Source organism: Thamnophis elegans, chromosome 5 (assembly GCF_009769535.1).
Source record: "Thamnophis elegans isolate rThaEle1 chromosome 5, rThaEle1.pri, whole genome shotgun sequence".
Classification (NCBI taxonomy): Eukaryota; Metazoa; Chordata; class Lepidosauria; order Squamata; family Colubridae; genus Thamnophis; species Thamnophis elegans.
The window spans coordinates 44,556,715-44,582,011 of record NC_045545.1 but is presented as its reverse complement, the minus strand read 5'-3'; the positions used below and the strand labels follow the sequence as shown (position 1 = coordinate 44,582,011).

Genomic DNA, 25,297 nt, shown 5'->3' with positions numbered 1-25,297 from the left:
AACTCTGTGGGATCACACTGGACGGTGGGAGGCTACCAGTGGCAGTAGGTGGTCTCGCAAGTATCCTGGGCCTAAGCCATGGAGCGCTTTAAAGGTCATAATTAGCACCTTGAATCGCACCCGGAAGACAACTGGCAACCAGTGCAGGCCGCCTAAAAAGGGTGTAACATGGGAGCACCTAGGTGCCCCCATGATAACCTGTGCAGCTGCATTCTGGACCAGTTGAAGCCTCCGGGTGCTCTTCAAGGGCAGCCCCATATAGAGAGCATTACAGTAGTCCAGGCCAGAAAGGACAAGGGCATGAGTGGCTGTGCACAGAGCATCCTGATCCAGGAAGGAGCACAACTGACGTACCAGGCGAACCTGGTAAAAGGCCTCCCTGGTCACGGCCATCAGGTGTTCTTCTAAACTAAGCCGCATATCCAGGAGGATGCCCAGATTGCGGGCCCTCTCTGAGGGGGCTAAAATTTCTCCCCCTATCATCAAAGATGGAACAAGATGCACAAATCGGGATGACGGAAACCACAGCGACTCAGTCTTGGAGGGATTGAGCTTGAGCCTGTTCCTCCCCATCCAGATCCACATAGCCTCCAGGCATCGGGACATCACGTTGAGGGCATCGTTTGGGTGGTTTGGAGTAGAGATGAAAAGTTGGGTATCATCAGCATATTGATGATACCATACCCCAAAACCAGGGATGATCTCACCCAGTGGTTTCATATATATGTTCAACAGGACGGGGTGAGAGAACTGACCCCTGAGGCACTCCACAAGTGATGCACCTCGGGGTCGATCCCTGCCCCCCAATCAACACAAACTGTGACTGATCCAACAGGTAGGAGGAGAACCACCATAAAACGGTGCCCCCCACTCCCAACCCCCCAAGTCATCGCAGTAGGATACCATGGTCGATGGTATCGAAAGCCGCTGAGAGGTCTAATAGGACCAGGACAGAGGAGCAGCCCCTGTCCCGGGCCGCCAGAGATCATCGACCAACGCGACCAATGCCATCTCCGTGCTGCCTGAAACCCGACTGAAACGGACCCAGGTAGACAGCTTCATCCAGGAACTGGGGAAGCTGATGTGCTACCGCACTCTCAACAACCTTCGCTACAAAGCAAAGGTTGGAGACCGGACGATAGTTGGCTAAAGAAGCTGGGTCCAGGGAAGGCTTCTTAAGGAGGGGTCTCACCACTGCCTCCTTCAAGGCGGTGGGACAGAACCCCTCTCTCAACGAAGCGTTGGTAATCGCCTGGAGCCAGCCTCATGTCACCTCCCGGGAAGCCAAGACTAACCAAGAGGGATACGGGTCCAGCACACAAATGGCAGCACTGAGTCTCCCCATAATCCTGTCCATGCCCTCGGGGGTCACAGGGTCAAACTCATCCCAGATGGTCTCCACAAGATTCATCCCCATCGACTCCCCCGAATCTACCCAGTCAGAGTCCAAGCCTGTCCGGATCTGAGCGATTTTATCCTGCAGATACTGAACAAATTCTTCAGCCCTACCCTGCAAGGGGTCTTTCCCAGTTCCTTGGTTAAGTAAGGAGTGAGTCACCCTAAACAGGGTGGCTGGGCAGTTATCTGCGGACGTGATAAGAGTGGAAAAATGTTGCTGTTTTGCCGCTTTTATCGCCACTAAGTAGGTTTTAATATGAATTCTTACTAGTGTTTGATCAGATTCAGACCGGCTGGCCCTGCAACCACTCTCTAGGCGTCTTTTCTGGCGTTTCATCTCCCGGAGCTCCTCGGTAAACCAGGGAGCTACACGGGATCGACACTGGGTCAGAGGCCGCAAAGGCACAACACGAGCCAAAGCCCCAGTGGCCGCCCTATCCCAGGCTTCCACTAGAGCTTCGGTCGAGTTGTGAGCAAGGGATTCAGGAAAAGTCCCAAGCTCCATCAGGAACCATTCAGGGTCCATCAGGCGCCTGCGGCGGAACCATCTATTTGGTTCTGCCTCCCTGCGGTAAGGGGTAGCAGTATGAAAGTCAAGCCTGATGAGGAAATGATCCGACCATGACAAGGGTTGGATAGAAATATCCCCTAAATCTAGATTATTCATCCACTGCCCAGAGACAAAAATCAGGCTGAGTGTGATGGGAGGCTTTAAAAGACAGGTTATCTCTTCATGGACATCCCTTGTTATGCCTTGTTTAATCAAAACTATTCCCATTTTCTATATTTATAGTTATTGTTTATAAATATGAACTTCATAAACCAGCATACAAATGAGCCATTAAAAACTGCTTCTAGGCTTTATATCCATGGAGATGAACTTCATATTGCATTAATATTGTCTGGGGAAACAATCTGCTACCAGGAGTCTGAGCTTTTCAACGCTCTGCCCAATAACAGTACCTATTCAAGATTAGAAAAAGGCTAATAAATTCTGAAAAATAAGTAAAGAAATTTGTTTATATAAAATAATTAAAATGATTGCATTCCCTCCAAGTTAGTTATTTGATTCTTCCTTTTTCATATCCTTAATAAATCCATATGGCTTTATAAGTTCATGAGGGTATAGGTTTCCATTAGTAAAATAGTGTTTGTAGAAGATCCTTATTGAAGAAACCTTATATAGTCATTAATAATAACCATAGTCAAATTCTGCTATAATAATACAACCCTAATAAATTAGTGGGGTGAAACTAAACTTATTTCTAGACAGTTCATTTTTCCTAAATCCTTGTCTTGTCTGACACAACTGAAAATGTAAGATAAATTTTATTACATCTGAATCCTGAAGCTTTATGTTAATCTCAAATGGCCTATAGTGAGATTAAATTATAATCCAAGTTTTCAGTTTCATATATAAGAAGAAATTAGGAAACAGGAAACAATTCAAATAGAAAGGACACAGCAGCAAGGGAAATTTCCAGTCAGAATAGCTGATAGTCATCAGTTTGGACTGAATACCTTTGTAAGCTCAGGCTGCTGTCGCTAAATGCCAGGTCTGTAGTTCATAAGGCTCCCCTCATCCGGGACCTAATTTTAGACGAGAGGGCAGACCTGGCATGTATTACTGAAACCTGGCTGGGCCCGGAGGGAGGAGTCCCCCTCGTAGAGATGTGCCCAGAGGGTTTTCAGGTGCTTCATCAGCCGCGACCCCAGAGAAGGGGTGGGGGTGTGGCTATTGTTATCCGAGAGTCTCTAGTACCTCGTAGGATCCCTGCTCCGGAGCTTGTCGGGTGTGAGTCCCTGCTGGTGAAGTTGGACCTCAAGGGTCAAGTGGGCTTGCTGTTAACGTACCTGCCTCCCAACAGCGTTGCAGCAGCCCTCCCCTCGCTCCTCGAGTCAGTAGCCGAGCTGGCAATTGAGTTTCCCAGGCTCATGGTTCTGGGGGATTTCAATTTGCCTTCGCTCGGTGAACACTCTGATGGAGCGCAGGAGTTCATGGCTTCCATGACAGCCATGGGCTTGACCCAAGTAATTCGGGGCCCGACTCACTCGGCGGGTCACATGCTCGACCTCGTATTCCTCTCAGAGCAGTGGAGTTGTGATCTTGGTTTGAGGGGTAGTGAGATCTTACCCCTGTCATGGTCAGACCACTACCTACTGAGGCTTGACTTTCGGAGACCAAACCCCCACTGTAGGGAGGAGGAACCGATTAGGTGGTTCCACCCCAGGCGACTTATGGACCCTTTGGGCTTTCAGACGGAGCTTGGCGTTGTTCATGATACCCTCGCCCGCAGTCCGGCAGAGACTCTGGTTGCTGCTTGGAATTCAGCAGCGGCAGGGGCTCTTAACCAGATTGCGCCTTTACGGCCGATCTGAGGCAGTGGATCCAGGAGGGCTCCTTGGTTTACTGAGGAACTCCGGGAGATGAAGCGCCGAAAGAGATGCCTAGAGCAACGATGGAGATCCAGTAAGTCTGAGTCAGACCGAGCACTTTTAACATCCAGCATCAGAGCCTACCTCCGGGCAATTAGGACAACTAAAAGAACACACATTGCCTCTCTGATTGCTTCTGCTGAGTCGCGCCCAGCCGCCTTGTTCAGGATAACCCGTTCCCTCCTAAATAGGAGGGATACGAGCGATCCTTTGCAAGGCAGAGCTGAGGATTACATCCAATTCCTCGCGGATAAAGTTGCTCGGCTTCGGGCGGACCTGGACTCCAATTTCGCAGAGCCAGCTGAGGCACCAGGGGAGAATCTGGCAGGACATCACTGGATTGATTTTCAAGCTGTTACCCCTGAGGACATGGACAAGGCCATGGGAGCTGTAAGTGCCTCCACATGTGTACTAGACCTGTGCCCCTTCTGGCTGGTCGCTAACAGCAGGGAGGTGACACGGGGCTGGATCCAGGCGGTTGTTACCGCCTCCCTTTGGGAGGGGTTCTTTCCCCCCGCTCTAAAGGTGGCGGTGGTGAGACCCCTTCTGAAGAAGCCATCTTTGGATCCAGCCGTCTTAAACAACTATCGTCCAGTCTCCAACCTCCCCTTTGTGGGGAAGGTTGTTGAGAAGGTGGTAGCCTTTCAGCTCCGGTGGTCCTTGGAGGAAACCGATTATCTAGATCCCTTCCAGTCGGGATTTAGGCCTGGCTACAGCACAGAAACCGCTTTGGTCGCATTGATCGATTATCTCTGGAGAGCCAGGGATGGAGGTTATGCCTCCTTCCTAGTGCTCCTTGACCTCTCAGCGGCTTTCGATACCATCGACCATGGTATCCTTCTGCGACGACTGTGGGAGGTGGGGGTGGGAGGCACTGTCCTACGGTGGTTCTCCTCTTACCTCTCGGACAGGTCGCAGTCGGTGTTGGTCGGAGGGCAGAGATCGACCCCTAGGCCCCTGACTTATGGGGTGCCGCAGGGTTCGGTCCTGTCCCCCCCTCCTGTTTAATATCTACATGAAGCCGCTGGGTGAGATCATTCGACGGCACGGGATAAAATACCATCAGTATGCGGACGATATGCAGCTGTATCTGTCCGCCCCGTGCCAACTCAGTGAAGCAGTTGACGTGATGTGCCAGGGCCTCGAGGCTGTTAGGGACTGGATGGGGGTTAACAAGCTTGTTCTCAATCCAGATAAGACTGAGTGGCTGGTGTGTTTCCCTCCTACTAATTGGCCAAGTGTTCCATCTCTCAGGCTGGGGGGTCAAACAGTACGCCCCTCAGACAGGGTTCGCAATTTGGGAGTCCTCCTGGACCCACAGCTGACTTTTGAACACCATTTGTCAGCTGTGACCAGGGGGGCATTTGCCCAGGTTCGCCCGGTGCACCAGTTGCGTCCCTACCTGAACCGGGAGGCCCTCACAACAGTCACTCGCGCCCTTGTGACCTCTAGACTGGACTACTGCAACGTGCTCTACATGGGGCAGCCCTTGAAGAGCATTCGGCGACTCCAGCTTGTCCAGAATGCAGCCGCACGAGTGATCGTGGGTGCACCTCGGTTCACCCACATAACACCTATCCTCCGCGAGCTGCACTGGCTGCCTATTGGTCTCTGGATACGCTTCAAGGTGCTAGTCGTCACTTATAAAGCCCTTCATGGTATTGGACCTGGGTACTTGAGAGACCGCCTGCTGCCAATTACCTCCACTAGACCGATTAGATCCCACAGATTAGGCCTCCTCCGAATTCCATCCGCCGGCCAGTGTCAACTGGCGACTACCCGGAGGAGAGCCTTCTCTGTGGCTGCTCCGACCCTCTGGAACGAACTCCCAGTGGAGATTCGAACCCTCACCACCCTCCAGGCCTTCCGCAAAGCCCTTAAAACCTGGCTGTTCCGACAAGCCTGGGGCTAAAGAACGGTTGCCCCCATCTCGAATGGTATGACTGCTGTGTGTTTTAAACCATGTATTGTTTTGTGTCGTTTTTAATTTTGTCTGTATCCCCCCTTCCCTGGTTTGAGTTGTGAGCCACCCTGAGTCCCCTTCGGGGGAAAAGGGCGGCATATAAATAAAATCAACATACAACATTCAACATTCAAGCTGCTTCCAAAGAATCTCAGTCTGGACAGGCTTTTTCTAAACCATCTTAGAATCAAGTCTATTTGGGACAAGATAAGAGCAGCTTAAATGTCCCTTCTTAGATTAAAATGGAGTTGAGCAAGGGCTTGGTAGCCCTTGAAACCCCTAGCCACTGATGTATACATTTTGGAACTTAGTATACATTATCCAAAATCTATTTCTGGTTTAATAAGTGGGGTATTTTGTGTGTGTGTGTGTGTGTGTGTTTGTGTGTGTGTGTGTGTGTGTGTGTGTATTCCAGCATAACTTTGGAACTCCTCGAACAATTTCAACCAAACCTGGCACACAGCTGACTTACTCTCTGGAAACAAATACTGTGTGGGTAGGACACCCTTAATACCCCTTGGGGGAGGGTGTTCTGCTATGATACAGCCTGTTGTGCCTTCAAATGGCTTCTACTGTACTGCCATAAAATGGCTTCAACTGTACAGTGCAGCGGAGCTGCCATGGTAATGGATTCACAGTACTCCACAGTACTGTGAAAGGGGACAGTACTGGTAAGGGGAAAATCCAACATTAGAAATTGTTTTTCCCTTATAAATAAATACCCAGGCAACGCCAGGTTATCAGCTAGTAAGATATAAAGGTAAAGGTAAAGATTCCCCTATCATGGTGTGTCTAATTCTAGTTGAGGCATTATCTGAAGATAATGGTCATGTGGCCACCATAACTATAAGGCAAGATGCATGGAGCGCTATTCCCTTTCCACCTTTCCTTTCGAATGGCTTAGGTGGGCGGGAGCTGGGGCAGGTAACAGGAGCTCATCTCATTAGGCACCACTCAGGTCTCGAACCCAGGCTATCGCAAAGTTAGCATCTTTAACCACTGAGCCATTATGCCCCCTTATAATATGAGGTAACCAAAATTTATATCAGTTTAAAAATTCAAAGAGAAATAGCCATTTGTATTTGGCAGACCAAGAGATCTTCCTTCCTTCCCATCAGGAGTATATTAAAACTAACTAATTACTATTGCATCATTATGCCAGATTTGGAATCTATTTATCTTAAATATTTGTAATGAGTGCAATTACAAATTAATTAATATAAAAGTATAAAAATAATTAATCAATATAAAAGTATAAACATTTAGGAAAAAAACTTAGAAAATTCAAGTTCACATCACAAGGATAACTAATCATTAACTATTAGGGCTTTCATATATTAGTAGTATTTTGAAAATGAAATTCCAATGAATATCTTTTGACTTATATTGCTGGAAAATGCATGTTGTTTCAATTTCCTTCATTTAATACAAGAATAGAAATACTGAGAATCAGTAGTTATTCTGCTGATTCTCTGATTGTGTTAACTATGAATTTCAGATATATACAGATATAGATTTCAAGTTCAAGGTTTATTACACTTGTATGCCGCCTTATTCCCGGAGGGACTCAGGGTGGCTAACAAACCAAAAGGGAAGAGGAATAATACAGAAAAAAGCAAAAGGCAAGCAAACAAAATACGGAAACAATTTAAAAGCAGTCAACAGTCACACAATTCAAGTGGGGATGGGAACTCATCAGCCCCAGGCCTGTCGGAACAGCCAGGTCTTGACGGCTTTGCGGAAAGCCTGAAGGGTGGTGAGGGTCCGGATCTCCACGGGGAGATCGTTCCAGAGGGCAGGAGCAGCCACAGAGGAGACCATCCTCCGGGTGGTCGACAATCAGCATTGGCCGGCGGACGGAATTCGGAGGAGGCCTAATCTGTGGGATCTAATAGGTCTTTGGGAGGTAATTGGCAGAAGGCGGTCTCTCAAGTACCCAGGTCCAATACCATGTAGGGCTTTATAAGTGACGACTAGCACCTTGAAGCCTATCCGGAGACGGGTAGGCAGCCAGTGCAGCTCGCGGAGGATAGGTGTAATGTGGGTGTACTGAGGTGCACCCACAATCGCTCGCGCGGCTGCATTCTGGACAAGCTGAAGTCTCCGAATGCTCTTCAAGGGCTGCCCCATGTAGAGTGCATTGCAGTAGTCCAGCCTTGAGGTCACAAGGGTGTGAGTGACTGTTGCGAGAGCCTCCCGGTTCAGGTAGGGACGCAATTGGTGCACCAGGCGAACCTGGGCAAATGCCCCCCCCGGTCACAGCCAACAAATGATGTTCTAAAGTCAGCTGTGGGTCCAAGTTAATATTTAGATGGAAGAATATCAGGCAGTGAATCTGATTGTGAACTCCAAAAACATATTGGAAGAAGGGAAGGACAAACCAGTTCCATACTGTTGCCAAAAAGCCTGCATAAATATGTCCACATGTACTCGTGAGAAATCTAATTCCACTTAAGGATATATTTACAATTATTGTGGAGCAATTCTCATCAGTTTTACATAGAATGCAATCACAAAGAGTTAAATGAAGCTTATTCGTGGGCAAATGAAGACATTCTTGAAAGCCTAAAGATGCTTCTTGGATACAAAGAAACTTGTGATTAGAAGATTTGCATACAGTAGTATGATAAACTGCTGCCAGGTTCTGCAGGCAAAACATGCTCTGTGACATTTAGTTATCCTGGTTTGTCTCCTTCTTTTAGACAGACTAGTTGTGATGCTGTTACAGAGGCATCTCTGTTCAGGTTTTCAGAAAGTATTTGTACAATCGAAAGATCTACTTTGAAAAAAACAGTGGTGTGTCACTGTGGATTTACAACAGTTCTGAAAACAACAAGGCACTTTTCTTCAGAAATAAAAACTGTAGCTCATCGTAACACCGATATTGATTTGTTTGTACAGCAAGAAGAACATTACATCATTTATTCAATAACCAGTTATCTTTTGGTCTGGAAGGTTACCTTGAAAGTAACATCTCTCTTTCTAATCTCTTCCCCAATTTAACTTATTTACTTCTATACTAGCTTTTGGTTTTTAAAAAAGGTGGAGGTTAGTCGGGAGATCCCATAGAATCCACTTCTGTAAATCTTGATTCTTTAAAATTTGTGCAAGAAGACTTGACAAAAGTTAGGCTGATGTGCTTCAATGGGAACTAGTATGGCACAGGTGATGAATGGAGATGAATCATTTCCTTTCCACCCACTAGACAAGAAAAGGAGATGAGCACAATATCTATGTTTATCAAGAAATTGTTCCATAGTGGTCTTGGGTCTAAAGGAGCAATTTCTCTGTGGAAATTCTTGATAATATGTGTGAAAAGAATCTATCCTAAAAATATGTAACTCCTCTGAACACTTGCTGTGGAAACTAAACCTTGGGAACTTACTACAATCCCTAAAGCTTCTCATTACTTGGACGTTGGGTACACACAAGTAAGCTGCTCCTCCAAAAATAACACTGCATTTTCCAGAAGAACCATTATAAACCTAAGTACATGAATGGAGCAAGAATGGAGACAAATAGCTATGTTTCTGGAGCAGATGCAGTGGGCTTTACATCAAAACGAGTAACAAACTGAGATTTTCAGACAATGGAAATAACTAGTCACAGAGCCTTGAGGCAGCAAAATTTGTGAAGAATATACAATTGATGTGTAGATTTTTTAGAGTCCTACTGCATGCAGCTAATGAAAGCACCGGGGTTCCCACATAATTAGCTGCTGCAGCAGCAGTATACACCTGACCCAGAAACATATCTACACAGCATATAAACTGTAATAGCCGAGCAGATACAAACACTGGATGGAAGCTGGAGATCTTGGGGCAGTGAAGAACTGCAATGGTCAACAAATTGGCAGGAGGATCCAATGTTCGGAAACCTGCTAGTAGAGACTAAAGGGGAAAGCTACAGAATGTTAAACACACCATCATAAATGTGGTCTGGGAAAAAATATTGAAATAACATAAGAACTATGAAATGATTTGTGAGTCATGTTTCATTTGAGTGAGCCAAATGTAAGAGAAGAAGAAGAGAAGATTGTTAGTTTCTAACAATCATTTCTGTGGCACAGCTTGCTGCTTGAGGGTTTGAACAAGAGAGATTTAATGTAATTGAAGCATGCTGGAGATTATCTTCATACAGGCAAGGTTGGCAGACACATTTTGAAAGGAAATGTATGGATAAAGAAATAAAAAAGCAAAGAAGAGGTTCAAGAAGTTGACTTATCTTTATTTTCTCTTTTCTGTGGAGGAAGGGTCAAGCTAAGTTAAATGGGTGAAAAATAATAACAACACATGTTTGGATAGAGTAGGAGGTAAGACACAGGCAGAAAGAAAAAAGCTATGAGTTTGGGGCTTAATGAAGCTAAGTATACACAGGGTTGTCACCGAGGAGTTCTGAGGTAAGCTAATGTTGTTTACTCGTTTAGAGGTTAATTTGTCTTCTATTGCTTCTCCACCAATGAAACTGTAAATAAATTAAACTTAAATTGTCCGAGACTTTCTCTGCATCTAAGAAAACCAATGTGGCTTGTTTTTCATTGTTGCTCCAAATATGTCCAATGCATTTTGAACGTTGTCTTTTAGCCGTCTTTAGGTAAAAGCCCGCATTGAGCCTTATAAATGAATTCGTGAAACAATTATTTTTAGTCTGTTAGCTGGAATCATTATAAATAACTTGCAACCATCATTTTAGTTAAAATTCAGTTTTAAAAGAACATGCTTTTCTCTTATGCAAAATTCTAATAACAATTTATTTCTATGAACAATTATTTCTATGAACAATTATTTCTATATTATCAATCTTCAGTTCTATATTTAAAGGCTGCTGCAAAACCGGATCTCTTGTGTTCTTCCTGACAAAGTCCACCAGGACATCACTTGGAACATTTCTTATATCCACAAATGTGCATTTATTATACATACTTTTATCAATTGCTGCCTTTGTATCCTCATCCTGATCCCAAAATAATTTTAAAACTTTAATAGCTTTTTTTCTAATATCTTCACCAGAATTCTCTGGGATGCTCTAAATCTCAAACAAAATTTCTTCTCTCTTAATTTTAGTAGAGCAAATTATCTGGTTCGCTTTCCCGACTCTCTGTCTTTAACTTCTATCTTACATTCCAAATTTTCATTTTGTCATTAAATTGTTTTGCAACTCTGGACACTTGTTTTACAGAGCTTTCCATCTTCTTAACTTCTTTTATCTTTACAAGTCTTTAATCCATTTGTTTTTCAAAAGCTGTGAATTTAGCATCAAGTGATTCAGCTAACTTATTACCTAATTAAGGGGTGGCCTTCAAAAATTTCAGCAACGGGTTCTCTGCCCAGTTGCTGGGTGGGCGTGGTCATGGTGGGTGTGGCCTAGTTGGCCTCCTGCACCACAGCAGGGGGGGCATATTCACCTTCCCCAGGCTCCAGAGGCTTTCTTCGAGCATCTGGGAGAGCGAAAACTGCCTCCCCTGGGCTCCAGAGGCCCTCCAGAGCCTCCAGAGTCTGGAACTTTCAGGAGGCCTGTTTTTCCCCCTCCCCGAACCTGCACACAGGCTCTGAACTTACCTTGCATCCAAAACAGGCCGTGTGGAGACTCCTGGGAGGAGAGAGGCAGGGCGGGTGGGAGGGGCGGGGTGGTTGGGACCAGCCAGGGGTGGGATTTGGAGGTTCTCTGAACTGGCCATAATGTTAGTTACCCAGATGAACTCATAGCAGCCCACCCCTGACCTAATTCCTCAAACATTTTCAGAAATAAAGTATTTCCCCTACCTACAAGTTCCTGTGGTGATTATTTCCACCTTCTGCTGTCTTTGTCACTTTTCTGGTGGTTGCCATTATAATATTTCCATACTGAAAGTATCTCAATTGCAAGAGAAAGAGTAAACTGCAAGTTCTCCCCCCCCCCCATTTTTTTGTTTTATCTTCATATACCCTTAATACTTTCATTTCAAATGGCATTCCACAGATGAAGTCAGCATCATGGTCTAGCTTATATTACCTTTATCTTTCTTGTTCAAGGTTTTGGAAGATATGAATTTTGGAGATAACTTTATACAATGGGTAATATCAATTTCACCTTTACAGAAGTGAATGCCAGGCTATCTTCTTTTCTAACCTGTGGTGACATGGGAAACAATGGTGTTATAGGTACCAAGTCATATGCTAGCACTATTGCTGTAGGAAACCCTGAAGAGAAATAGTGCCCTTGAAACAAGTTAATAAATAATTCTGCTGGGAAGAACATGTATTCTATTTTTGTCCACAAGCAGTTTTCATTCGGTCCGATAGAGTAGAATTTCCTTGAGAAATTTTTTATCCATACTTAATATGAATAAGGTTCAGAAACTGTATGAATGCTGTTATATAATCAATCTTCTTGTAGCCTGGAGGTTAAATTAAGCCCCAAGGAAAGACATCCTAGGGAAAGATGACAATTTCAGAATTGTCTGAGTGGGAAATATGGGCAACTAATAAAGCCTCAGAGGGACAGGAAAATGTGCAATATACAACTACACAAACTGATATTTTACTTTGTCCAACAATAATCTCAGAAATTTCATCCAGAAAAAAATGTGAATCGAAATACAGGTAAGTCCTTGACTTACAATAGTTTATTTAGTGACCGTTCGGAGTTACAAAGGCACTGAAAAAATAACTTATGATCATTTTTCACACTTATTACCATTACAGTTGTTTATTATTATTATGTTTATTAGGATTTGTATGCCGCCCACTCTCGAGAGACTCAGGGCGGCATCCTCATGGTCACGTGATTTACATTCAAATGCTTGACAACTGGTTCCTATTTATGACCAGTGTCACAGGATCATGTGGTCATCTTTTTTGACCTTCTGACAAGTCAGGTCAATGGGGAAGCCAAATTCACTTAACAACCATGTTACTAATTTAAACACTACAGTGATTCATTTAACAAATGTGGCAAGAAAAGTCGTAAAATGAGGCAAAAACTCACTTAACAAATGTTTCACTTAGCAACATAAATTCTGTTCATAAGTCGAGGACTACCTATAAGGTAGAAAATGAAGAACCTAGAAGAATGTCTGAGAACTATCAAGACACATATTAGCACAACATTGTGTTTTAATTTTTTATATACATTCAGGGAAGGGGTGTTGAATTATTACAATTTTTATCTTGTATGTATGTATGTGTATCTGTGTGTGCATGTATGTGTACACGCATGCATGTGAACTCAAAATGGCAAATATACCTAATAGTTTTCCTTATTTTCCCACAACAATGATCCTGTGAGGTGGATTGGATTGTGAGAGACAATGAGCTCAGAGTCACCCAGCCAGCTTTCATATCTAAGGGAGGTCTAGAACCCCAGTTTCCTGGTTTCTAAACCAGCAGCTTAACTGGCTCTCAAACAAGTTATACTGTACATGGCCAGTTAGAAGGAATCAAGTCAGACTGTTCAGCTATTGTGAATATGTCTTCAATCATTCCCCACTCTGCACAGCCTATGATTAATCTGACTCATGATTATGAAAGTTGTGGAGAGTGCCAAGATGAGAAAGACTGAAATATTTAAGGGATTTCAATAGCCATTCTCTGGTGTTTTTCACACATTATATTGTACCCAAGGTAATAGTGACTTGGGTACACCTACTGTAGGTGCCAAAAAAGGAATACCCTGTAACAATCCTATATCCCTAACATGACATCCTCTGGGAATTTGTAAGCCACCAATTTGATGGGTTATAAATTATATTATCAGATAATTATCAATAGCAGCAAACAGCAGCAGAAATATGTGGGAAAAGTCAGAATACAATGGAATAAATGTATGAAGACTTTTGAGGAAGAAATCTTCTTTTTTTAAAAAAAATCTTAATCTAACTATAATTCTGCACTCTATTCTCTCTTCTTTCTCATCCTCTTTTTACAAAATGAATTCTTTGTAACAGAAATATTTATTTTTAACTGGGATGGTTGACATTTCCAAAATTGGTGATATTCTGTCAGGAATATGTTTTGTACACACATGATCAACCAAATAGCAAATGTCCATATAGGAAACACACAAAGCCTAGGACCATGTACAAATAAACCATCTTAGTGGCAGAGAATATTTTAACTCTCTTCATTAACAATAAGTTCTATATACATTGTGCAGTTTAAATGTGGCTGATGTATGCATTTTCATCAAGCAAACACATGGTTAAATGATTCAACATTCCCCTGAGTTTTCTTTCTTTAGCATCCTCTCACCATTATTGGTCCCATTCTTCCAGTAACCATGGAAACAAAAGATTCAGTTCCATGGCATCTTTATTATGAGTTCTTCTTGGGTTTCCTTTTTTATTGATTCTCTTAAATAAGGCAAACACATACTTATTTGAACCATTGTCCTTCTTTTTCACATTTCAAGCAATAATTAGTAATATGAGTTTGTAGGACATCTGCAGTACCTTAGATAACAGGGAAGCAGCTGCACTTGGCTAATAACATTCCTTGCACTCGGTAGAAAAACAGTCTTACAAATCTTGAAAGAATTAGAATACACACAATTTTGTTACATATTTACACATACACATAGTTTTTGGAATTAAATTCTTTATAGTACATGAGACATCTCATAGCAGCCAAAATATACCCGAAAAGATAAATAGGAGCTAAGGAATTCATTTGCCTCTTGTCACCTTAAAAATTTTCATGAATTGTCGGATGGAGTAAATTAACACAGATATTCTGAAACCAAACCATTGTGGCATGTGCTTGTTCTTTTATTTATATTGGAATCTGCAGGATAACGCACAGCAATAAATTTAGGAAGAGCAAAATGAAAAGTTGGTTTTTAAGAAAGCCAGCTATATTGAAATTTAGCTGTGACATCAGAATAGAATAAAATAATGCTATTGTATTTTGGGGCAAAAGTCTAGACTGCCAACAAATGGCAGCAAAAAGAATTTTCTGTGTCCTGTTGCTGTATCTAGTCATCATTCTGATTTTTGCAATAAATGGTAACCCTAAAATTAAATAGCAAGAAATTACTGATTAGGCTCTAATGAGCTGTTCCTGAAACTTGGCAACTTTAAGATGGGTGAATTTCAATTCCCAGAATTCTCTAGCCAACATGCTGGCTGGGGAATTCTGGGAATTGAAGTTCACCCATCTTAAAGTTGACAAAGTTGAGAAACATTGCATCAGCAAATAAGAAGTTCATTACAGTGATAAAAATAAAACAATGGAGAGGCATTAGAAGACCTAGCCCATCTTTTCAGCAATGGTGAGGGAAGGAAGTTGCACACAATAAATGTAGCTTAGGCTGAAGCATTACAATCCACTGAGAAAGCATTAAGCAGATTCTGACCAAATGGACAGAGAGCTCTGCAGAGTGGGCTGGTATTCAGCACTTTTGAATAAAAGGGCACCTGAGCATCTGGATGTGTGCTTTGCAAAAAATCTTTGAGGACCCTAAAATCTGACACAAAGGCTGCTTGTATTTTGTGCTTGAAAAAGATTTCACTCTGCAGCCCTGATGTAAAATAATTTAAAAACATAACAAACAAGTAGCGAGTTGAAGAAGAGATAAGAAAAAAAATTATTGCATTTTCAAGACAGCCCTGCGTTGTGGCATGTGCTTTCTTTGAGCTAGTGCCCACTTTAAAATATGCATACAAAGAAGTGGCTTTTATCCAAGAATGCTTATGCCACAATGAATTTAGTTCCACAGAGGAGGCACCAAAGTGTCATGTTTTTGGTAAGGCTGCCAGATGTAAGCTGCACAATCTGATAGACCACTAGATGACAGCAAAAAGAATCAGAAAGCTCTAACTCTCTTTGGTTGGGACAGTGGGCCTCCAAATTTTTGCATCCCATTGAGAAATCCCTATGTCCTTTTAGGTCTCTCTCTATTGCCCCCTCCTTGCTTCTGGTCTTCAAACCAAAAACATGTGCCTTCGACAGGCACCAACAATATATCCATTCTATTTATGGATCAAATGAAATTAATCTTCCTATTGAAGGGTAATTTTTTGACTATGCTCGTAGCTGGAGTGGAAGAGAATTAAGGAGCTTTGAAATTGGAAAGCTATTTAAAGGTCGAAGGTGGTCTACAAACAAATAAATGCCTTAGTTCATAATTAGGCTTCACTGCATAGTAAAATGAAGACTAGTGATGGGACCCAAGCTGCAAACTTCAGATCCAGATCAGAATTCACAAAAAGCTCAAGAGGAATTGAATTATCCTTTTTTGACAAATTAAAGAATGGAGCTCAGCTTTATACATTTCTCCAGTGTTGGAAAATAAGAGAGTCATATTTCAATCCACTGAATTATATACAAGTAGCTGGATCTGTTTTGCAAATTGGACCCTTCTCTAGTGTATTGCAAACTTTAGAAAGACTGGGACATTTGAGTAGTAAATTCAGTAAATCATTATGACCTATTAATGATTTAAGTACAAAGCATGACTTTCTTAAGACAAATCCTTGCCATCTTTCAGTTTTTTCCCCTCTGAAATGATGCATTAAAATGTCCATAAGTACATGTCCTCATGCTGCATGCACTTAACACCATTTTAGGTATAGCACAGTGTTACAAAAGTTACAGGAAACAATGCAGAAGGCAACTGCAGAAATGTGTGTGTGTGTGTGTGTGTGTGTGTCTATATACATTTTCTAATAGCTGCTAAGAGTTTGTAGAAGTTGATCAGTTCATCATGAACCTGCCCTTAGTATAAATCCTTTATTCTCTTTCCCCCTCCCTTTTTGGAAGGGGACTATTTTTATATTTTATTTATTCATTTAAAAAGATTTGGACATCTTGTGCTTATATATTAAGAGATTTTTGTTTTGGCTTTGCCAATCTAAAGTCTGTAACTTTAGGTGAATTACTATATTTGTTAATGTTAATGTTTAATAAGATGCTATTAAAGGATTACCTGCTAAATACTATGTGGCCTGATTGCTTTTTAGTTTTTCTGCCACATTCAGAAAGCACAATTAAAATACAACAGTAACATATCCACGATTATTCAACAAGACTCACTGCCTCAGCAAAATCCAGTGTTCTTGTTATATAACTTTTCTCAAACTTACAATTATGCCAAATGCATTATGAAGTTACAGAATTGCATTATTCCATGTTTAAAATACTACATTTTAGTACTTGGGTAAATTATTGTATAGACTTGGAATTCATTACTTAGGGATAGCCTCTAACATCAAACGAGTAAGAAATGGAAATGTAGTGTATTAAAAATGGGAGGCCCCCATTCTAAATATGTATTACATATTTAGATATATGTTACATTTTTGGAAGACTCCTGTGATTGTTTATTTAATTTTATTTCACTAGATAAATATAGGTGCCTTTTATATCTGAAACAAAAATGGGTGTCCAAATTGGACATTCAGCTGTTATGGTGGCCATCAATCTAGTTCTATAGAGCATCCTTCCCTAGTCTAATCATTTTTGAGTGGTCTACAATTCTCATCATTCCCAGCAGCATAACCAATGCCAGTGGTAATGTTAGCCATTATTATTGAATATGGCTGAAGAGTATTGAGTCAAGGAACACTATAATATAGTTATCCATGTTGATAGGAACTAATACCAAAAACTAGTTGTACACATTTTGGATGGTTTTCTAAGGGCAGAAACAAAGAAAACACCCTTTTTTATTCCTGGCCCCTATAAAATATAGCTCTCCCATGTATAATTTATCTTTTAATCCCAAAATTAAGATATGATCACAGAATGCACCCTTCATTGTTCATTATGATGATTGGTTAGTAACCACTTAAGAAACATATTCTGATGAGTTTTACACTTTACCTGTTGGCATATTTACAGAGACCTGAAATTTATTTAGGAAACAATTGCTGACAATAGATGAAAAAGTGAATAAGAGAGAGAATGATATAGAGTATCTACAATGAGGGTACGGTCAGCTGAATGATGAAATGAATAGGAGTGAAATTTTGTTATCCTGCAATGTTTTGTTAGCTTTCCCTTCTTCTTAGTTTATTCTGATGCATACAGAAAAATGGTTTTAAGGAACAAACATTATTCGTATCTTCATGTTCACTGGATGAGATAAAAATAATAATAAAATATTGGGGATTCAGATGCCAACTGCAACAAATTTGTTATTGTACTTGATATGACTCAAGTTTCAGTAGGATTTAGAAACAGGGCCATTTCTGAAGAGGAGTACTCAGCTACCAGGTGTATGAATTATAAGAGGGTTATCTTCTATTGCACATTCAGCCACATGGGATTTGGACATTGCAAGAGTATGCAAGGTATTTTTCAAGATATTCAGAAATGTTATTTCATAGTTCATGCTATATTTATGTAATGGAACATGTGGACAACTGGGGGAAAGAGAGAATAGATGCTGCCTAGGAAGCAATCAGACAAGAGAGGCAGGAGCCCCCAGTGGCTTTAATTAGAGAAAGAAATATAGGAAGGACCGGCCCAAATGCATCAAGCAGTTAAGAGCTGTGGTGCAAAGTTTGTACTTTCAGAGTTGCAATTTTGTGTTAATGTAGTCTTACAATAAAGGAAAATTTGTTCATCTAGTCACGTCTCCTATCTGGTTTACTTGGGAGGGCTGACAAACAAGGAGATAACTTAACTTCAGTTTACAAGAATTTTGTTTTACTCTTTTTTCCTTTCTAATCTAATTCATTCTCCTTCCCTCCTATTTATCTATTCCTGTCTCAAATTGTCATTTTTATAGAAACCCGATCAATGTAGAGAATAGTACAGATTAGGAGAATATTCCACATGTTGACTCTAACACAAATTGGAAAATAGGATTCTCAGACATGTCTACATCACCTGGGTGAGATTCCTATGAAAACATTCCAAGCTGTTATCATCCATGTAGAGCTATTTGCATGGTTTCTTGCTCTTTGGAATAAGTTGGGGACCCATCCCATAACAGCCACTGCTTTTCTAAAAGGTTCAGACAGAGTGACACCAGAGTCTTCCAAGTGCATTTGAAGCCATTGCTTATCAAATGCTAAACTCTCAAAGTATTGTTCTATGCTTCTCTAGGCTGACTTTGGCCAAATCTGAAAAAAACTAAGCAAGGTTAGTGCTTGGATAAGAAGATGCCCCAAAATACAGAAAAGTAAACTGGGTGGGAAGTTAGGAAAACATCTGTATTGTTGCCAGAACAACAACATAGATAGGCCCATGGGCACCAGGATTTGAGTTTGATCTAGGGAAATGTAAATATAATGTAAATTCTTGGCATGGAATAACTCCACCTGCCCAAAGAGTTTACTTAATCTGCAGTTTGGCCACTTCATTTCAGTGAGAGGAAGTTTCATTTAAAATCTGCAGATTACCTCATCCTTGTTTCATCAGTCACCTCAACCATCTTGTTGTATCATATGCTCCTTCACTCTCCTGTGTCTATGGTTGCAGCTCTGTGCCTCAACCTCCAAGAAGACAAAGCTCTTTCAGTGTTGTTGAGTAAGACCCAATGGCAACCTGCTGCTACGGTAAACTTCAAGTTATTTTCATTTTATCTGGGATGCAATACAGATGTCAAATTAGTCATCATTAAAAAATATATCTGACCTTGGACATCACAGAAAGTTTTGCTGACTGCAATTCATCTAGATACCTTCTGTTCTCATTTTCACTGTACTAAACACATCCATCCTTCAAGCTTAAATAAATGACTGGAGAAGAATGCTACAGAAAAACACCTCACTGCACAGGTGTAAACAGGTGTATTAGTAATTAGTGGGAGTTTGACCAACCTATGGAAAGTCACTCTATTGAAACCTCAAGTTGACTGCTCTACAAATAAAACATTTATCCAGATGCATAGTCAAGAATAGTTGAATGAGATGGAATAATCAGGACAACTAACTATCCCAACTACTGTTTTGAACATGAACTCATATAATTATTATTTTTTCGCAAATTTGTACTGTGGTGCCTCTGCACCTCTTAACCCTTGATGCAACTAAATTATTTTGTATGCAGTCAGACTGGGATGCCCATTCAATTTAGCTTCCACCAGAGTCCACTATATTTGATGTTCTCCTTCCATTTTTTTTCATTCCAGACAGAAGAAAAGGAAAGCCATGAAAACAGACTGAATAATGTACAAAATCAAATACTGAAACAAATGAATTTCAGTAAAATGGGAATTTCAGTGAAATAAGAGTTTATCTAATATAGTATCGGAATCAGGATTGTAAAGATTTTCCCTTCTGTGGAACTGGACTTCCTTCTCATAATTCTATTACAAATATGACCTCTTCTTGTTCTCTGAAACCGCAGGAACTCTACTCCATATTGACATGTGAACGAAACCCAGTGAGAATTCCTGATATAATCTTTTCCCCTACACTTTTGCACAGACAGATTTTCTGTTGTAGAGCACAGACCAGTTTGAATCTTTAACCAAGTATATTTCTTCCCTTATTAGGGGTGGGGGGGGGGCGCAGTGGAAAAGAGAGAATATTTTTGACAGTAGCCTGAGGCAACAGGAAGGATTACTCTATTCCTTCTCACTGCAATGAAGGATATTCCAAACTTAGCTTTTTTTTAATTCATGGCATATTTAACACAGAGGTTCTGAGAGATGTGATGCAAAGGTATTCGTCACTGTCCTGTAATAATGGTCCATGTTATTACCATTAACATAAAGGGTAAACCAAAACTACCTCATAAACACTGCTGATCTTTTTATAGTTGGTAAGGCTTCTTATATTATTCAGTTATTTTATTCCAGTCTTCATGACAAAATGAAATGGAATAACCTTTCTTTGGCTGGAGTAGGAGTAGGAAAAAGACCAAGAAATTTGAGTTTTGTCCAGATTTTTTCAGGAAAAACTTTTGTTACGGTTGTAAACAACATTTTAGCAACTGTTATTTAAACAATACTCAGCAATAGACAGATTCAGCTATATTCAATGTTAGCTTTCTTATAGGCTGAAAAAAGTCTTTCCTGGAACAGTAAAACCTATTTTATATATTTCTTAAAATCTATTTAAAATCAGATTGTTCTGATATATTCCCTCTTGGCATAAAAACAGATATCACTCAGACTCAACCAAATAGCTTGTTGATTATGCAGGTTGCATGGATTTGTACAGAGTTTAACACACATACTGTATAAGCAATCAGAATGACTATTTTGGCACATATCCAGTTTGCAGATGAATCTATATTCCCCATGCAAAATTGTGGAACATGAGCTGAGTCGTAGCACAATAGGTAAATGTGAACTGAGTGGGCTGTTAGCAAGTTGGTTTTCTGGCATAAACACCTATGCAACCTCTTTATCATGTGTTAAATTCTTTACAGAGCACTCAGTTCATATTTTCGATATGTGATTTAGTCCTTACTGCATTCATTCATGACAATGCAGGAATAGGATCAGTAAAGCAAACCCCAAATCACTTACAGGATCTAACTGCCTTTTCTTGTTGGGAATTTCAGTTGTTGTAAATCCATTTTCTAAGGTCTAAACCAGCATCAAAGATATGTGAATGCAATGTATGCAGGTAAATGTTTAGCAGCTTAGAATTTGGGGTTGTCATGAATCTTCAAACAACCTCAGGGTCAAATCACACAAGGCAGTATAGGATTTGCAAGTGATGAGCAGAGGATTTGCTCACAGGCATTATTATCTCATTATTGTTATTTGTTGCAAATGCATCTTTCCTGGAACGTTGATTGCAGAATTGCCTTTTATTGAAGAACTATCCAGCCCCTTGAGGGTTGCAACTGCAGCATCAACAGGGTACAAATCCAAGATGCCAACCTACGAAGAAAAGTCAATGTAGAAGAAGCCGTTGCCTCCTTAATGGAAAGCAGTTAATCCAGCTTGAGGTGTGAAGTTGGCCAAAGTTCTCTTATCACATTACACTTGGGTGTTTTTTCCAAAGATTCTAAGAGCCAAATATGGACCGTTTTTACTCTAATTTTGAGAACAGTGAATCCATTGCATGAGAACATTCCAAAGGAAACATCAACTTTCAAGCTGCACATTGGCACATATTAAGATATGGTCAACTCTTCCTCTGCTATAGCCATGTGGTGCAGCTCTATTAGGACATTTTCGAAAGAAAGCTATTCTGTACCCAAATGAATTGCCTTGGGCTGGCTTTATTGCATAAACCCATCCTCTTATGAAAATGCTAAATACCAGATTTTATGCAGATTGAGAGGAAGGTATGCTGTACCTTTGCATCTTACTTTTGAATCTCAAGGTTCTGCACAGTTAAATACTTCAAGCAATCTCTGTGTGCTCCAATCTTTTATATTTAGATATCAAATGTTTAGTTAACATTTGTTTGACACTCTCACCAGAGATCCTTTCATTACAAATATTTTTCCTCATTTCTGGTCAGCCATGTCCCTATATATGACATCACAATGAATCCATTACCAGTTTCTCAATATATATGTGATGTATATGATTCATATTACCTTAGTTGGTTTGCCTACTCAAGCAAGCAAACATTTTGGGCATTTTTCTTGCATATCACATTACTGGTCAGCATACATCCTTCAACTCAATTGCTTTAGTTTTTCTTTTCTTTTCTTTTTTTTAATGTCCATGAATTTCCTTCAAGCCACTGGACAATCTAGAATCACTATAAACAAGTATACTCTATAGTCTACTTAAGAAAATAGATATATTTTATGTAATAAATATTAAGATCCATGCAACAAATATCCATGCAGCTGTACTGTAATACTGGTTAAATGTCTCTGCAGAATAAATATATTCTAGGCCACAGCTTATTTGCTCCAGCATTTGAAACAATATGCTTTTCAGTTCTGCATATGTAGGTGACCCCCACCCCAAAAAACAAACCTAACAAAAATGTATGCTTTTTAAGAAACAAATGTCTCCAGGATCCTGATGAGTCTCAACTAAAGAAATAACAACAACAACAACATTTTTTTTTCCTACCAAATAGTGCCTCCTGCAATCCTCACACTGACATGCTGCAGTAGATGTATCCAATGCAGCATTTTTGGTTCAGAAGCATAACCTGCATGGTACAGTCTCTCACTGGCATTTCTGATCTGGAAAACCTGAACTTTAAAAAGTAATTTGGAGAAATATTTCCTTTAATTAAACCATGCATGACCTTTTGTATAATTTCTGAAGCTTGAAAGCTATATAGTTGCATACTATTTCCTTGGAATAAATATTCTTTTGCATGGGTTGACTTCTATATTTTAAATCATGTTTAGCTAGTTGGCATCTGTGAATAACTGTTGGAAACATGAAGAGGTTGTGGGTTTTGTTTTTCTTCAATGCCATTCATCTGATACTGTGACATAATTTTGCCTTAAATGTTTGATATATTTGGAAACCCAAAAAACTGTATTAGAAAAAAATTGCATGAAAGCTTATTCAGCATTCAGTGTTAAAAAGAGTCACTTACACAACTATTGCTTTCCATGCAGAACCAATACATGTTGCAGAACATATTGTATTAACTACAGTGCAAGGTATTATGCAACATCTGCAAATGTTCCACTTGAATTTTAAGTATATTATTAGGGTCCCCTCCTTTTTATTAGCTAAACATCGGTTAACATTTTAGTTATATTAACATAGTTTGTGTTAGCTAGGGTGCAATTGGCTGTTTTCAAGTTCTCCTCTCTAAAGTCCTCATTGCTATTATTCACACCTTCTTGTATCTCCATATAATCAGACTTACTAATAGTGGAGGCACTTCTGCTTTTCTTTAGGTCAGGGGAAGAAGGGATCTTTGGGCAGCTGGTTACTTGCAAGTATTGAGCTTGCTCCTCTCCTTCTGTCTCACGGTGATAGAAGTAGTTGAAATTGGACACTATAACCGGCACTGGTAAGGCAATTGTTAATACACCTGCAATGGCACACAAGGAGCCAACTATTTTTCCACCTATGGTCGTGGGGACCATGTCTCCATAGCCAACTGTCGTCATGGAAACCACAGCCCACCAAAAAGCATCGGGGATGCTTGGGAACTGAGAATCCCTCTCATCAGCCTCTGCAAAATAGACAGCGCTGGAGAACAGGATGACACCAATGAAGAGGAAAAATATCAAGAGGCCTAGCTCCCTCATGCTGGCCTTAAGAGTCTGTCCCAGGATTTGCAATCCTTTGGAGTGTCTGGAAAGTTTGAAGATCCTGAACACCCTCACCAAGCGGATGACTCGAAGGATAGCAAGAGACATAGCCTGTTGACCTTGCTGGCCGTCTTCTGGTTTCTCAGCCAGCTCTGTGCCAAGTGTGATGAAGTACGGAATAATGGCAACAATATCAATGATGTTCATGATATTGGTAAAAAAGCCAGCTTTGCTAGGGCAGGCAAAGAATCTCACCAGGAATTCAAAGGAGAACCAAATTATGCAGAGTGTTTCTACTATAAAGAAGGGGTCTGTGAAAGATGTTTGCTGTTGAGACCCCATTGTGCTGTTGGAATAAGGGCTGGGGTTGCTACTGCTACCATGCATGTCTTCAGCATCATCACGGAATATGGGCAAAGTTTCTAAACAGAAACTTACTATAGAGATTAGGATGACCATGACTGAGACAATTGCTATAATCCTGGCTGGTCCAGAACTTTCTGGGTATTCAAAGAGAAGCCATACTTGTCTCTGAAATTCATTTTCTGGTAACGGGCGTTCTTCTTCCTTGATGTAACCCTCATCCTCCCGAAACATCTCCATCGCTTCTTCACCAAGTTCATAAAACCTTATTTCTTCTGAGAAGATGTCCAAGGGTACGTTAACGGGCCTTCTCAGTCTGCCACCCGATTGGTAGTAATATAAAATAGCATCAAAGCTGGGTCTGTTTCTGTCAAAGAAATATTCATTCCGGAGAGGATCAAAATATCTCATTCTCTTTTTCGGATCTCCCAATAAAGTCTCTGGAAACTGAGCAAGTGTCTTAAGTTGTGTTTCAAACCGAAGGCCTGAGATATTAATAACCACTCTCTCACAACATTCATGATCAGTTTCTGGGTTATAAGTGTCCTGAGGATGACCAGGCAAAGCTGCTGCTTCATCTGTGGGATCTCCAGTAGCAACAGTCATATTTAGGCAGTTTTAATCAAAACTTTTATGAATATCTGGTGGTTGGGTGGTGTTCACTGAGATTCTAATATCCACCGTAAAGTTATGCACATGGGCTTTGATGTAGTTCATGAAAACAGGGAGTTCGTGAAAATAGTCTTTCAGCTGAAAAAGAAAGAAAGAATAATATAAGCCTTTTTTTCTCACACTCTTAGCCAAGTGTGTGTGTGTGTGTGTGTGTGTGTGTGTGTCTGTGTCTGTGTCTGTGTGTGTGTGCATTCCATGTATAAAATTTCAATTGGATTTATTTGGTCTGTATAACTTGAAGAAGGCCTCTGATCTCAAATCATGTCAAATCTGTATCATTTAAGAAAATAAAGATATCAGATGAAATACAGAAAGCTTTCTAATTGGCAAGTAGCTAATAATAGCATTGTTTATCCCAAACATCGCAGCATATTCTAATTGCTTCAAAGCCCTA

At 40.8% G+C, this 25,297-nt stretch overlaps 1 protein-coding gene across 1 annotated transcript; it reads right to left on the bottom strand.

Annotated features, from left to right (window-relative positions):
• Positions 1–23,337: 23,337 nt before the first annotated feature.
• Positions 23,338–24,837, bottom strand: KCNA2 (potassium voltage-gated channel subfamily A member 2). The gene has a single exon (XM_032218560.1). The coding sequence runs from the start codon at positions 24,835–24,837 to the stop codon at positions 23,338–23,340; it is 1,500 nt and encodes a 499-aa protein (XP_032074451.1).
• Between the last annotated feature and the right edge of the window lie 460 nt (positions 24,838–25,297).